Source organism: Labeo rohita, chromosome 22 (genome assembly GCF_022985175.1).
Source record: "Labeo rohita strain BAU-BD-2019 chromosome 22, IGBB_LRoh.1.0, whole genome shotgun sequence".
In the NCBI taxonomy this organism is placed as follows: domain Eukaryota; kingdom Metazoa; phylum Chordata; class Actinopteri; order Cypriniformes; family Cyprinidae; genus Labeo; species Labeo rohita.
The window spans coordinates 33,642,122-33,659,795 of record NC_066890.1 but is presented as its reverse complement, the minus strand read 5'-3'; the positions used below and the strand labels follow the sequence as shown (position 1 = coordinate 33,659,795).

Below are 17,674 nucleotides of genomic sequence, written 5' to 3'. Positions count from 1 at the left end.
TACATGGTCTGCTCATATCCTAACATGGCCATGTTAAAATGTAGAGTTTATGCATTTCTTACAAATGCATAAGTAAAAGAGGCATTAAGTTTCCTGTGCTTTGTTCCATTTGAATGTCCTGTGTAAATGACGCATCATATTTGCATCATAAGCATATACAACCCCAGCACAATGTCAGCATAAATAGCATCCGAGTCTATGATTATTGCTCTGCAATTAAACGTAAAGCAGTCACGCAGATGTTGAGAACCATCACATCACAGGCGGTTTATTTTTAACGAGCCCACTTGATTAATCGCAGTAGATTCTAGAAGTCTCTAGGAAGGCTGCCTCTGACCCACAAAAATAATTCCAACCCCCCTCTTTTCCCAAGTTTTATGGTGCTCGTATTAAAAAGTCATGAGAAGACTTGCTAAAAATGCATTCGGCCGCATCAAATTAGCCCAATTAATGCTGGAAGTTCAGGAGCATGCATGTGTCACAGCATGCACCGCTGCATTTTGTATCGCTTGTGTTCTCGCTTCCTCAAGACCCTGATCGTAGCCCACCTCAGTAACCTAGGATTCAGCGTTAGTTGAAAAGCCGTGCAGTGGCACCTAAAAGTGTTTGGACACGTACGCTAGTTAAAAATGCATGAATGTCTCTGCATTGCATAATTTAATATCAAAACAAGTGGCATATTCAACAATTTTTTCTTTTTCGAATACCACGGAGGAGAAAAATTTTCGTTTGCCCACAAGTATTTTAATAGCTTCATAAAATTAAAGTTAAACCACTGATGTTACATGGACTATTTTAACGATGTCCTTACTACCTTTCTGGGCCTTGAACGTGTTCGTTGTGGGTCAGAAATCTCTCGGATTTTATCAAAAAATATCTTAATTTGTATTCAGGTTTGGAAAGTGGACTATTTCACTTATTATTCATGCATCTGACGTATTTGTATGCTTATTGGAGTCTTTAGCTTAGCAACATGTTAACGGCGAACTCCGCTGAAATCAAATGTGTGTTTCTCTTTGTGGAGTTGCCCGTGTAGAACATTTTGAAGGTTTTGAAACAGAGTTCAAACACATTTAGACATGTTCTTGTTGTTAAATGTTTGTGAAGCCTGAGGGAAAACACAAACAATCGTCTTGAGATCAGAAAGTCACTGCGAAAATGGCCTAGACAAGTGAAGTCAGCTGTGAAAGGTGTTGCAGCATTTGCTTACAAATGCCACTCATACATTTTTAACGAACTTAACTGACTTAAGTGTCCAAATACTTTGAGGCCACAGTATTTCGAAGTTGTACCAAAAAACTGCCACAAGCATTGCTTTCGTATTCAAGCTGTATTTTTAGATCATGTTTACCCAGCAGATCAGAAAACATTGGAAATCTTTGATCAAAATATGTCTCTTCCTCTGACATTTTGATAGACAGGCTAAGCTACAAACGTTTTACGCAGTAACTGTTATTTCAGATAACCTCAAAATAAAACAAAAGGAGATTTGTTTCTTGCAGGCAGACAGAAAAAGTTTATATATATTTATATATATATATATATATATAATTCATTAGAGTTTAAACCTGTTTAACAACTGTTCATTATCTGCGATGATATACAGAAAAACAAAAATCACATGTGTGGGAGTACCATTAATCACACATATGTAATCATTGATACCATTTGCTCTAGCTGAATCTGGCTCATTAACTCTCTGGGGACGGTGAGCGCAGAGGCCCAAACAGATGTTTACCAAAGCATGCTTTCCAAACTCTTCAACCTTTCCTTTCCTCTGTACTTCGACTTCAAAGCTCGGAGGGGGCTACCACCCACGCATTAGCATATATTTGCATACCTGAAGGAGCATGTTAATTTGAGGCAGCTGTTGGCGTAAGTGAGTAAAATTAAGGAGAGGAGGGAGGACTTCAAGACCTGTTGCAGGAGACTAATGAATGTCTGTTCCCCTGTCAAGGGACAAGAGACCACTTTGGATGGAAATTCGTCAAATTTTTTTGGACTTATGAATTTATTGGCAGCTTTCAGAAGTGCATAACAGGGCCTCTTCACAAATAGGGCAGAGTTTTGTTGTGAGAGCTACTAGATATACTATGTTTATAAATAATAGAAATATACATGTAGTTATAAATGATGCAAAAATAATAATAAAAAAAGACGACGTGAGATATGGCTGTATATCGGCCACGTGCTGATATACAGCCATATATCATGTCTACGAATGTGATATTGCATTTATACAACAGTTCAATGGCACGCTCTCTCTCTATTCAGCGAACGGCAGAAGAACAGCGGTTTCAGTTGAAGAAGATGTTTGGTTGCTTCTAACTATTTTACATGCAGGTGTAAAGCCGAAATCAGAGCACAACCATTGTCTTAATCGTATGTGTATTTGATTTCATTAGAGAATGTCGTGATTATGCATCAGGATTTTAGTATAGATTAATATCTTTGTTTTGGAGAGCTGATAATGTAGTCTTAATGGGCCATGTTTTAGTCAATATTTTATATTCATCCCGTTGTCTGACAACAGAAACAGTAAAATATATCACTATATCTATGAAAACTGTTTTATTGAGAATTTGGCTGCATTCAAATGCAGTATGTGAGCCCATAGAGGCATGACTGATGTCGTGAATATGCTAATTAGCGCATCACATCATCTAGTGACATTTGGCGACTTTTCAAGTGGGGTTTAGCTACTTTCCATTGAAAGAAGTTGGCAACACTGTATTACTGATTCCAAAATGAACAGTGAGTTGACAACAAATGTGTTGACAAAACACGTTTCTTAATACTAAATACTACTATTATTTATATAAAATATCATTTGTTTATTTATAAAAGATCATTATGCCATTATAAAAGTTCAGGCAATTCAGTCTAAAGTACAAAGGCAGCGTTCTAATATACAGCACTGAATTAACATAAATGATAAGATTTTGCCAAAAACGATTTGCTTTGTAACAAATAATAGATAAATAAGACCAAAGACTGCCCGTTAGGTTTACCCAAAATTAATTTCATCTCATGTTTAACCACTACAGAGACATCAGAGCCAGCGGTAAATTCCCGGAGATCTGGCCGAGTTGAGGCGTTTTCATCCGAGTTAGTCAAACTGAGTGCAGAACGGCCTCGGATGATCCGGATTTTAAATTTTAAGTCTAAACAAGTACATTCTCGCCTAAATAGCTCTTAAAACTACATTGTGCGACACAAAACAGTATTATTTTTAACGTTGTGGTGGATTGGGTGTCCGCCATGATGCTCGCTGTGAGACATATGGTAACTTCGGCAAGCGGAGTGATACAAATGGTGAAACGGCTGTTGGACTTCTGTTGGACTGTAATGTAATAGCAACACTCTTATCAGCCAATCAGATTCGAGAACCAGACAGAACTGTTGTATAAAATTCAATAATTAATTTTACGTGTGTGTGTGTGTGTGTGTGTGTGTACTTGTTCTTGCTACGTTTTGGGGACCAAATGTCCTCACAAGGATAGTAAAACCTGAAATTTTTGGCCTGCGGTCCCCACAATGAAAAAAAAAGTGATTAAAAATAGTAAATGATGTTTATCTGAAAGTGTAACGATGCAAACATGTTTTCTGTAAGGGGTAGGTTTAGGGTTAGGGTTGGGTTAGGGGATAGACAATATCATTGTGTCAGTATAAAAACTATAGAAGTCTGTGGAAAGTCCTCACAATTCACAAAAACAAACGTGTGTGTGTGTGTGTTTGGTATTTATCACGTTATGGGGACCAAATGTCCCCACAAGGATAGTAATACCACTAAATTTTGACCTTGTGGGGACATTTGTGAGGTCCCAATGAGGAAACAGGCTTATAATTCATGCAGAATGAGTGTTTTTGAGAAAGTAAAAGTCTCCTGTGAGGGCTAGGTTTAGGTTTAAGTTAGGTGTAGGGTGATAGAAATATGGTTTGTACAGTATAAAAACCATTACGCCTATGGAATGTCCCCATAAAACATTGAAACACAACATTTGTGTGTCTGTGTGTATATATATAGTCAACCCAAAAACTATTCAAACACCAGATATAATTTCTGATGTTTTTTCACTAGTGGATGCATAAATGAACTATAGTTCATTTATGTAAGTGAGGATAGCAAAATTCATCCTACGGTGGACTACCAGTAAAATTGATAAACCAAAAATTTGATTTGACACTGTGACCTGACCATGTTTTGTTACTTTCCTTTCTATCAAAGTTATCTGACATTATTAAGATGAATTTGTTCTGATGTAGTTTAACTCTTGAGTTCCTGTCATATTTTATTATCATTTTCTAAACTATAAACTGAATGATAAACTGTGAATAAACTGTGATAATGTGAAAAATTTTGAAGGTGCACACACACACACATTTTTATGTATGTAGAGGTAATGCATTTTAATATTATTGTTATATAATGTTTTTTTTAGGATTCAGGCTCTTTTTGGTGTAAAATGCCAGCAAACGACTGTTGTGTTTCCCTCCGAGCTCGATATTAAACAGACAAAGAAAATATTGCTCCATAAACTCATCTAGAAGAACATTCACAGCTTGCTCTTGGTTTAATTGTCCCTCATAAACTAAAAAGCCTGGTGTAGCGGATCTCATAAAAAAGGCAGTAATTACGCTTATGAAAATGGCAGTTTTCCTGCAAGACCTCCTTCATTGTCCAGTGCCCATCTTCAGAAAATACAATCGATTTTGCACACTGCTATATTTAAAGGGTATTTAAACATAAAGAGATTAGCGTCTGACGCTTTCACATCTGTGCATCCTCCAATACATTCTTGCAACATTTTCCTATCTAATTTTTCTTGTGACTAATACCACTTGCCTACGAGTGCTTATGGATAATCACAGTTGGCAGCCTCGGCGGTGTTGTGGATAATCTTTTTAGCTCTTTTCTTGTTCTTGTTCAATTTGTAGGAGTGCTGTGGATCCAAACCAGCCAGCGAGCCGGCCAATATTTGCAGAGATGTTTTGCGAGGGCTTGTGGAGGCTCGGCTCGGTTTTATCATTTATCAATAAATGTAAATTATTAAAGTGTTTATGGCTTACTGACACTCAGTACGTTGCGCCCGAGTCTGTAACATCAGTAAACCGCTGCTGCCAAGCACAGAATATGTTTTGTCGTGGCTTTTATGAAAGCCTTTATTCATTCTGCTGATGTAACTTGAGATGATGTGCTGTGCAGAGCAGATATTGCATCGAGCAAAGAAAAATATTGCTTATAATAATCCATAATATGTCATCTGTTTTGAAAAACGGGCTACTTTATAAAAAACATTATGCATGTCTGTTTTGTTTCTGGTTTGTCTATTTATTTCATTTTATATTGTGTAGATGATCTTAAATGTTTGAAAAAAGTCTAATAATAATCATAATTATTATTAGTAGTAGTAGTAGTAGTAGTATTACTAGTACTACTTATTTAATTTTATACGGTATAACATGCCCTTCAGTGTTTGAAAAAAGCTAGGTATTTATTTATTTATTCATTCATTTATTCATTCATTTTATTGTGTAAGGTGCCCTTTCAGTGTTTAAAAATAGCAGATAATAATAAGAACAATAATAATAATATGAATAATAATTATTATAATAATAATAATTATTATTATTATTTAGTTCTTCATTTATATAATTTTATATTGTGTAGGGTGTCCTTTAGTGTTTGAAAAGAGCCAAAAAATAATATTTATTTATATGTTGAATGAATGAATGTATGAATTAATATATGTATGTTTGTATTTATTGATTGATTGATTGATTTTATATTTTATTGCGTAAGTAGCCCCTTTTGATGTTTGAAAATAGTCAGTAATAATAATAATAATAATAATAATAATAATAATAAAAATTGTTATTGTTATTATATACTTATTTAATTTTATATTATATAATGTCTCCCTTAGTGTTTGAAAACAGCCATTTATTTATGTATGTATGTATGTATTTATTAATTAATTTATTTATTTGTTATTTTATTGTGTAACTTGTGTGTTTAAAAATAGCCTAACATAATAATAATAATAATAATAATAATAATAATAATAATAATTATTATTATTATTACTACTACTTCTACTACTACTACTACTACTACTACTAATTTAATTTTATATCATATAACGTGCCCTTCAGTGTTTGAAAAGAGCAATTTATTTATTTATTTATTATATTGTATTTTTCATATTTTATTGTGTAAAGTGCCCTTTCGGTGTTTGACAATAGCCAAATCTAATAATAATAATAATAATAATAATGATAATAGTTATTATTATTATTATTATTAGTGTTTAAATTTCAATTAGTGTTTAGTTATTCAATGTTTGAAAATAGCTAGGTATTTTTATTTATTTATATTTATTTATTTATTTCATATTTTATTGTGTAAAGTGGCCCTTCGGTGTTTGACAGTAGCCAGTAATAATAATAATAATAATTATTATTATTATTTATTATTAGTTTTTAAAATTCAGTGTTTAGTTATTCAGTGTTTGAGAAGAGCTAGGTATTTAATTTAATTAATTAATTTATTTATTTAGTCAGTTATTTATTTATTTATTTTATTGTGTAAGGTGCCCTTTCAGTGTTTAAAAATAGCAGATAATAATAACAACAACAATAATAATAATAATAATAATAATAGCCATAATAACAACAACAACAATAATAATTATACTTATAATTAATATTATTTTATTATTATTTAGTTCTTCATTTATGTAGTTTATACTGTGAAAGGTGTCCTTGAGTGTTTAAAAAGAGCCAAAAAATAATATTTATTTATTTGTTGAATTTATTGATTGATTAATTGTGTAAGGGTGCCTCTTCGGTGTTTGAAAATAGTCAATAATAATTGTTATTATTATTATTTATTTAATTTTATATTGTATAACCTTTCCTTTAGTGTTTGAAAAGAGCAATTTATTTATTTATTTATTTATTTATTTATTTATTTCATATTTTATTGTGTAAACTGCCCCTTCAGTGTTTGAAAATAGCCTATTATTATTATTATTATTATTATTATTATAAATATTACTACTACTACTACTACTACTTATTTAATTTTATATTGTCCTTCAGTGTTTGAAAATAATAATAATAATAATATATTATTTATGAATTAAATATAATTCATAATAATATTAATATTTATTAATTAATTCATAATAATGTGTAATGTAAGTAAGGTGTTCTTGATTGTTTGAAAAGAGCCAAATATTTATTTATTTATTTATTGTTTTGTGTAAGTTCTTTAGTGTTTGAAAAATAGTATTTATTTATTTTTAACTATATTATTTATTAACATTATTTATTTGTTTGTTCGTCATTTTATATTGTGTAAAGTTTCTATGACATAAGAAAACTGTTGGTTGTTTTGTTAATTAGGTCTCTTCCCGTCTAATTGGATGGTTCTTTGTCAGAACAATCTGCAGTGGACCAATCTTTAAGGCTCAAATGGACATACATATAATACCAAAACTGTCTTATTCAGGTACATGCATGATATTTGTGGCCTGATATTTTGTGCTCTAATATTCCTGTTTTTGTCCAATTCCCAGTGCTGCCCAAAACGATATCAAGAAAAACAGCTATTGGGCATGCATAATATTTCTGACAACACAGAAATGGTTTTGTTTTCCCACAGATGGAACATGGCTGAGTTAAAATCAGTCACAGAAATGTCATAGCACAGAAAAGCAGCGAGCACGGGTCAGGTAATTTCATAGAGCACATTTCCACAGCATATCAAAAATTCATGCACCAACAATATATATTGGCAATATGCACCCTGTGGAGGATACCAATGAGTTAGCATCTCTAGAGTCATATGTGTGCTTACATTTCGAAGCATGCTGCAGTATAAATGTTGTTTATTAGTATCAGCCTAACAGTCAATGTAAATTTCCCCTCGAGGGTCAATAAAGTGACTTCATAAACAAATCCAGTCTCTTTGGGTGAGCCAAATTCAAAGGTATTTATAAAATGACCCATATGCGCATGCATGGCCGCACCTCGATTGGATTTTATATTAATATTCCAAAGATGCGACAAACCATTAGTCTCGCGAAAAATATATGCAGGTCACATTTCTACTCAAAATCGAAAGCAGAAAAACTTTTTTATGAGATATTTTTTGCATAATAAAATAAGCACTTTTTTCATTGTGACACTTAAGGGCATCTTCTCCTTAAAACTGCATTAAAGTAATGTGACTGGGCATTTTTTATTTGGTTGGTTGGCTGGTTGTTTATTTATTTATTTACTTGTTTATTTATTTATTTAGCATAAATGCATATTTATTTAGAATATCTATATAATTATATTTAAATATTGTATAATGTATTTTTGTGCATTACAAAAGTGGACATTGAGGTGAAAATGTACACATAATAATAAATAAATATTTCATTTATAATTTAATAATAATATATTTCATTTAATGTAATGTTTAATTTATAATAAATAATAAATAAAATATTTCGGTATTTTAAGTATTTTATTTTAAAATTAATGAACAAAACACAGGTTTTAAAATATAATAATAATAATAATAAAATACAAAATAAGTAGCAGATGTTAAAATATTAGAACATTTTTAAAATATTAAAAAAAATTAAACGTTATAAAATAATGAATAATTTAATTAATAATAATAATAATAAAATATTGTATATTTTATCATTCCTTATGTGTCTACAAAATTATATATATATATATATATATATATGATATGCATGTTAATTTTATGTTTAATTAATTAATAAATTAATGTTAATTTTAAGATAAAAAATGTAATTGTTTAAAATATAAACATTTAATTAGTTATCATAGAATATTGTATATTTTATCATTGTTTATATTTATGTTTATTACATAATAATATTATTACACAATACATAATAATATATAATAAAGTATGTAAAAAATACTAAAAACAAATAATTCTTAAAAAATCATGAAATGTTTAATTAATAATAATAAAATATTGTATATTTATCATGCTTTATATGTATATTACATTATTTTATTATTATATAATGCATTATAATAAATAATAATTATAGAAGTTCTAAAATATTTTTTTTTCAGATATTGAAATATTATAACAAAAAATACTAAAAACAAATAATTCTAAAAAAATTCTAAAATGTTTAAAAATAAAATATTGTATACTGTATTACTGTGTGTGTGTGTGTGTATATATATATATATATATATATAATATCTGGATTATTTCAGACAAAAATTAAAACAAAAACTATTCTATAATAAAGTCATACTAAAATTCTATTAGAAAAATATTTAAATTACATAATTAAAATGAGCGTATATCTATAACTAATTTCATTGTATTATATGCAATGACAATTTATATATATATATATATATATATATATATATATACTAAAAACTACTAAAATACTTAAAATATTGAAATGTTAAAAACATGAAAATTATAGTACATTTATATTATAATTATTATTATAGAAAATTATAGTATAGTACAACTACATATATATACACGTGTATATATATATATATATATATATATACACACACACACACACATACATGTATATATATGTAGTTCTCGTACTATAATTTTCACGTTTAAAAAATTGTGCGTTTAATATTTTATCCAGTATATTAAGACGATATATGATGGAGGCATGAGAATGTACTGCACAAAAAAAATGAGCCACTTCATCTTGATCTTTTTCGACCTTTCTTTCACCTCTGATGCTCCTCTATACAGCTGGAGTTCGTGGACGTCATCATTTAACACAATTCCTCAACCATACGATTTTAATTTCCAATGCACTCCCACTGACATGATGCGACGCAAATTGAATTAAATCCTGTCTTCCTATGCATCTCGTTCTGGCCTTCAGGGCAATTGATTCGGTTCTCTAATTCGAGGAAGTGGGAGGGGTTCTTTGGCTTCGACGAAGCCTCTTGGTGCTACTTTTCGTATTGACAACCCAAAGATGCATATCCTCGGGACCGCGCAGTTGTAATGCGTTTCGACAAGATCCATATCCCATCCAATTAACAACATCAGCACCTACTGAATTACACTCACACATGTGTAAATGTCTTAATATCACTTATAAATTATCGCCGGGGTGCAGGATATCATGAATATGCAACATCCGTGTCGCATCCAAGATTTGAAGCGCGATACTCGGAGAGGTCGTGCACGCAAATTTGAATAATTCATGAACGCGCATAGCTGCGCAAAAGAGAAGCCTTTTGTTCTCATCAAAAACTTCAAATGTACAAATATCAAAACCTTTACACCCAAAGCAGGATGTAAAGCGCGACCCAGAGATCAAGAGACTATCAGAGATCAACTGACTGGTGAAAAAAAACACTTAAGGCCTTAGAAGTTGAAAAAAAAAAAATCGAAACGGTCTGAAACGCATTAAAGTTACTAATTAATGTGAGACGCGTGTCTAAGTGAAATATCCACATGATGGTTTGGATAAAGAGGTAATTTAGCAACAGTAGATCAATCCATTTTCATGCAGGCAACTCAATTCCCACCAGGTTTCCATGCGCTCCCGGTGATAAAAGCAAACGCTTCTGCTGCAGGAAGCCGTGTAGAGTTCAATCATATTAAATCATGCATAAATGTACAGAATAAAGGTCATTAGCAATGCAAATCAGACACTTACAGTACAATCACTTTATTGCAATTCAAAACATGCGGAGGAAATATTGCACATCATGTCAGGAAAACAAAAAATGCACATGTAAACAAATCTGAACGATGCAAAAATGTTAAAAATAAAATAAAATAAAAATATAACCCCAAAAGTTGACTTCGTTGAACTATATTACTATATGTACAGATTCTTAAAATGAGCATCAAGAAGGTTTAGTCAGATTTGTTTAAGCTGTAGTTGAAGTTTTCGCTGTTGTGGACACTGAGCCAATATCAGATTTCTTCTCTTGGGTCGTGGATTTAGATGAAGGACCAGCATCTGTAGACAGAAGAATAAAATATACTGTATATGTGTGGCTAGAATGGCTAAAGGTGAACTGTGTCATTTGTACAAAATTACTTATGATAAACATTGTCTTAACTATGTAAATTACATTTCAATATATTATTAAATAAAAGCTAAGCTAAGGTTAAAAAAAATGAACATTTGTGGTAAACCAACTGGTTAACCAATTAGTTTTACATCCCATTAGCTGATTACCCAGCAAACACAAAACATTTTTACAACTTTTCACAACGTTGTATTTTGGTTGCAATTAGGTAATGTTGTAGTAAAACGTTTTTAAAAAAAAAAAAAAAAAAAAAAAAAAAAAACGTAACCAAAATAAAACGTTTTAGAAACGTTGTAAAAATACCAACGTGGAACGTTTTCTTTAAGTAGTCAAAAAACGTAAATATCACGTTCGTCTACTACGAAAATGAAACCAGACCAAACTACAGCTTGTTAGCTTGGCATACAGATAGTCCTTTAATCTGCAAGTGTAACATACCCCTGCTGAAAAAAAACCCCAGCTAAAACCAGCCTACACTGGTTAACTCAGTTAACTCAGATTTAACTGCTACAAACAGGAACATTCACTGTTGTCGTCATTTTTCTCAGTTCGTTTGTTAGCTTTGCTAACGGCTTAGTCTACAATTTTATCATATCAATAACAGATTAACTTGGCAGGTTAATATATCACTAGCTAATTGCTAATTTATTTTCACTGCTATAAACAGTAAATCTGTTCTTGCTGTTGTTTTAGTTAGCTCACTGGTTAACCGTTCCTTAACGCTAAGTGATTAACCTGATTACAACAGATTAACCTGTGAGATTAGCATATCATTAGCTAATTAACCTGCTAAGGTAGCCTTCACTCTACAGTTTTTTTTTGTTTTTTTTTGCAGTTAGGTCATGCTAACTGGTTAGCCAGTTATCTTTTTTTTACTATTAACGGATTAACCTGGTATTCTAACATGGCAGCAACAGTAGGGTGACCAATTTAGTCAGCTGGCAATTGTATGTACTTGAACGATTTGTTCATTTTGAACGTTTATTTTGAACGAATCTTTAATGCGACTCGGGACGGACGAGTCGTCTCGGGGGAGTGATTCGTTCAGTCGTGCATGCGCAACATCCTATTAGGTTCTGTGCTGGAATTAGTTCACCTGTTTCGAGTCTTTGGATTTTTGGAGTTGTTCGTTCATCTTATGGGGCTGTCACGTGATGAACGAACGATTCGAACCCGAAGACTCGAGAGATGAACTAATCGATTCTCTATCCAGCTCAGACCGCATAGATGAACGAACGACTCGAACCCAAAGACTCGAGAAATGAACTAAGCAATTCTTTTTCCGACTGCGTTGATTAAGCTTATAGGGGTGTCACATGATGAACGAACGACTCAAACCCGAAAACTTGTCCGATAAGAGGTGAGGTGAGCGAATCATAGACTAAAGACCCAGGTAAACAATGAATGAATCTTTTCTGTTTCTTATAGCATTATAGTTTTGTCTTGTTTGTAGTGTGATCACTGTTTGTGTAAGCAGTAGATGTGTTAGGGAAGTAACACATAACATTTGTATTATATTTTGTTAAAATGAACGAAATGACTCGAAAAAGATTCATTCATTTTGCTGAACGAGACTCACAGGTCTGAGTCAGTAAAATGATCCGAACTTTCCATCATTAATTGTATGATTGTGATTATTTTCAACAGTAGAGGGCGCTGCGAGCTATACTGATTACTTGGTCAGGTGTCGCTATGCAGCCATGGAGAGCTTGGATGAGAGCAGATCGCTATTATCGGTTATCAAAAGCGACGCCGCTATTAGTTTCAAGGTAGTCACGTACTAATATACACGGTAAAGCAAAGTTATACTGTTTGTGCGCACTGTATAATAAGGCATTATAAGGTTGCAGAATTGTTTTGCACAAAATAGGCCCATTAAACATTCATGAAACTTCAGTCGTCACAACTCTGATATGAATAATATTAAAAATGATAAACTAATCAATTGCACTATTAGATTTCCTGAAAGCACATACACTGTAAAAAACAATTTGCTGAGGCAACTTAAAATAATTTGTAACCTGGCTGCCTTAAAATTTTAAGTTCAGTCAACTCAAAAAAAAGTTCATTCAACTTGAAATGTTCAATTATACTAAGTGACAACTTAGATATTTGAGTTGAACCAACTTAAAATTTTAAGGCAGCTGGGTTACTTACCCATCTGTTAAGTTTAGCAAACACAAATATCTAAGTTGTTACTTAGTACAACTTAACATTTCAAGTTGAATAAACTTCTTTTAGTTGACTGAACTAAAAAAATTTAAAGGCAGCAGGGTAACAAATTATTTTAAGCTGACTCAACAAATTGTGTTTTTTATTTTTTACGGTGTACTTTGTGGTCAAAATGAGCCTAAAATGCAAAATAATAAGCCTGATTAGGTATAGAAAAGATTAATTTCCAAAACCATAAACACAAAACTTGAAAAGTATTATACTTACAGTTGAGAAAATGTTAAATACAGTTTGAAAATAACATGTTAAATACAGTTTTATTTATCATATGTTCTCATATTTACAGTTTTATATTTAATATGGTTTTCTAAAGCCATGAATTTGTTATAATACTACTGTTTTGATGTTTGCTATTTTAAATAGTTATTTTCTAGTGTATTGACAAACTACAGTAAGTTTGTTCCTTTAACATCACTGTAATTATCAGTTATGATGTTAATATATGGAACCCACGACAATTAAAAAACAAATACATATTGTCCCAGTTTTTTAATTTGTAGATAATCACTAGTGAGATTTCAGTGATATTTTGAACACTGAACTAGGTAATGTCCCCGGTTTTCATTTCAGAAATTTGGTCACCTTTAAGTAACAGATTAACATATCACTAGCCAGTTATCCTGTTAACTTTATAACTCTATAACTGCTAACATTTTTTGTTGTTTTCTCAGGTCATTCCTGCTTACAAAAAAAATAGCTAAAACCAGCCTGCTAACCAGCTTAAACCAGCAATGACCAGCTAAAACCAGCCAACCATCTTAGGCTAGTTTTACAGTGCCCTCCACTAATATTGGCACCCGTGGTAAATATGAGCAAAGATGGCTATGTAAATAAATCTGCTTTGTTTATCTTTATGATCTTACATTCAAAAAATTCACAAAATGCTAACCTTTCATTGAAGTAAAACAATTAAAAGTGGGGGGAAACTTACGTTATGAAATAAATGTTTTTCTCATATGCATGTTGGGCACAATTATTGGCACCCTTAGAAATTATAATGAGTAAAATATCTCTGAAGTATATTCCCATTCATATTTGCATTTATTTAGCACACCAGAATGACTAGGAGTATGATATTGTCCAGCAATAACTTTCTGTTTCACAGGATTATAAATATGAGAAGCACAAAGGCCAAATTTCCTTAATCATCCATCACAAGGAATAAAACCAAATAATATAGTTCTGATGTGCAGAACAAGATTGTTGAGCTTCACAAAATAGAAAATGGCTGTAAGAAAAGAGCTAAAGCATTGAAAATCCCAATTTCCATCATTAGGACAATAATTAAGAATTCCAATCAACTAAAGATGTTACAAATCTGCCTGGAAAAGGACGTGTCTCTATATCGTCCTAATGCATGGTGAGGAGGAGAGTTTAAGTGTCCATAGACTCTCCAAGGATCACAGTAGGAGAATTGCAGAGATTAGTTGAGTCTTGGGGCCAAAAGACTAAAAAAAAAAAAAATTCAAACAGCCCCTACGTCACCACATGTTGTTCAGGAGGGTTTTAAGAAAAATCCTCAATGCTCATCCAAAAACAAACTCTAGCATATTCAGTTGTCAGACACAACTTGAATTTCAAATGGAAATGGCTTCTGTGGTCAGATGAAACTAAAAAAAAGAGCTTTCTGGCAGCAAACACTCAAGATAGGTTTGGTACAAAAAGTACCCCATGCCCACGGTTAAATATACTGCTGGATCTTTAATGTTGTGGGCTTATTTTTCTGCCAGAGGTCCTGGACATCTTGTTCAGATACATGGCATCATGGATTCTAGCAAATACCAACAGATAAAAAATGTAAATCTGACTGCATCTGTTAGAAGTTCTATAATGAGCTGTGGTTGGATCTTCCATCAGGACAGTGATCCAAATCAAACATCAAAACTGTCACTGAGCATAAAATGAAGCTTCTGCCATGGCCGTCCCAGTCGCCTAACCTGAACCCTATAGAAAATGCGTGAGGTGAACTGAAGAGAAGAAGCACCAGCATGGAGCTGAGAAACTAAAGGATCTGAAGAGTTTGTGAATGAAGGAATGGTCTCTGATCTCTTGTCAGGTGTTCTCCAAACTCTTCAGGCATTAAAGGAGAAAACAGCTGTCATCCTGAATAAAGGACATTGCAATAATTGGGTGGAAATAATTGTGGTCAACATGAACTACAGAAAAACATTTATTTCATACAGAGATTTTCCCCCTGCTTTCCATGGTTTTACTTAAATGATAGGTTAGAATATTGTGAATTTTTTGAATGAAAGATTAAAAGGATAAACAATGCAGATTTATTCTTACAGCCACCTTTGCTCATATTTACCAAGGGTGCCAATATTAGTGGAGGGCACTGTAAATCTGCATTGGTCAGGTGATTCTGATTTTCAATGCTTTAGCTCTTTTCTTACAGTCACTTTCTATTTTGTGAAGCTCAACAATCTTGTTCTGCACATCAGAGCTATATTATTTGGTTTTATTCCTTGTGATGGATGATTAAGGAAATTTGGCCTTTGTGCTCCTCATATTTATATTGATATTTATATTGCTGGACAATATCATACTCCTAGTCATTCTAGTGTGCTAAATAAATGCAAATATGAATGGGAATATACTTCAGAGATATTTTACTCATTATAATTTCTAAGGGTGCCAATAATTATGCCCAACATGCATATGAGAAAAACATTTATTTCATAACATAAGTTTCCCCCCACTTTTAATTGTTTTACTTCAATGAAAGGTTAGCATTTTGTGAATTTTTTGAACGTAAGATCATAAAGATAAACAAAGCCGATTTATTTTCATAGCCGTCTTTGCTCATATTTACCAAGGGTGCCAATATTAGTGGAGGGCACTGTAGCTGTCTTTGTTGTTATTGTTTTCAGCAGTGTGGGTAGCCGATTAGCTCTGCTAACTGATTAGTCTACCATTTTAACCTATCAAGCTAATCTGTTAGGTAACAGATAGGTTAGCATTTCATTAGCTGAATAACCTAACTAAAAATTCAATGTTATAAACAGGAAATTAGTTGTTTTCACTTTGCTTAACGCTAGGTGATTAATGTGCTATTCAGACATACCAATATCTGCTACAAACAGGAACAATTGTTACTTTTTTTTTAGTTAGGTCACAAGCTAACTGGTTAGCTGATTAGCTTTGCATTCTGTTAACTATTTTTCTGTTATTAGATTAGCATATCATTAGCAGATTAGCGTACTGTTTTAGCTTTCACTACTACAAAAGAACACTTGTAATGTTATTTTTTGCACAAACTGTAAAAGCTTAAAATAGATGCTTAACTTGTCTGCTGCAAGGGCGTGACAGACACATGACATTTGGGTGTTGGTATCGGGTAAGGTCCACGAGGAGGGATTCGAACTTGGGACACCCGAGGCGCAACCGCACCATATGTTGGCGAACTACCCAAAAGGCTACTCTTTTAAGTACAACTAATTACAAAAACAGTTCAAAGACAGTCAGTGATCATCTTTACCTTGTGAAGTCTGGTTTTCTAGTTGAGCCTCAGGTTGATCCACCCACAGTTTATGTTTGGGGTTGTTTAGGAACCGTTTGGTCAGTCCACAACTTAAACATCGCACAATAGTCTTACGTTGTCGTCTCGGTCCTCCTTCAATATAAAGATATTTATTATAAGTTGTTATTCTGGTGATAGATAGATAGATAGATAGATAGATAGATAGATAGATATACATACTTTTTTGTCGTACTGTTGACGTGACACCTGGTATTAGTAAGGTACAGCATTTTTTGCAAATGGTTCTCTTTACTGATGGGTCTCTGTAAGGAAATGAAGCTCCATCAGTGTTTGTTTATTTAAAAACCACATTATTTATGAAGAGAAACTACTCACTGTCTGAGCACCAGTCGTTTGGAGATGGTCTTCTGGGTGAAGCAGTAAAATCTTGCCAGTTCAATATTCTCTGGATTTTGAGCCAAAACGCAGTGAGCAGCCTTGGGACCCATCATGAGAAAACATCACGAGAAGGTTTGGAGATATTGAAATAAACAGATCTGACACACAAACAAACTAACCTGGTAGAGGTAGTTCAGGCGTTGATATGCTTCTTTATCTTTTATATTCCCAGCCATGTTTGTTTAGAGACGTTGTGTGTCTTTCAAACTACAGTGCGTGAACTTCTAATACATAACATGCATGACAGCATGCTTGTTTTGTTCTTTCTACTTCTCGGTAGCGTGTGAAATCACTATATTTGCTGTACATCGCCATCTCGTGGAACAGCGTTGGAATGATTTCTTCATATCAAAGATTGTGTGAAATAACAAACTGCGCCTCATAGCGACATGACTATGTAACGCAATTCAGCTGGAGTTTGCAGCTGTATGCATA

The 17,674-nt window shown here is 32.5% G+C and overlaps 1 protein-coding gene across 1 annotated transcript; it reads right to left on the bottom strand.

Annotated features, from left to right (window-relative positions):
* Positions 1-10,777: 10,777 nt before the first annotated feature.
* rpp21 (ribonuclease P 21 subunit) lies at positions 10,778-17,538 on the bottom strand. Its single transcript, XM_051094261.1, has 5 exons — positions 17,359-17,538; positions 17,177-17,277; positions 17,021-17,103; positions 16,799-16,933; positions 10,778-11,012 (listed from the first exon to the last, which is right to left on the bottom strand). The coding sequence occupies exons 1-5, from the start codon at positions 17,413-17,415 to the stop codon at positions 10,921-10,923; spliced, it is 468 nt and encodes a 155-aa protein (XP_050950218.1). The 5' UTR covers positions 17,416-17,538; the 3' UTR covers positions 10,778-10,920.
* Positions 17,539-17,674: the final 136 nt, after the last annotated feature.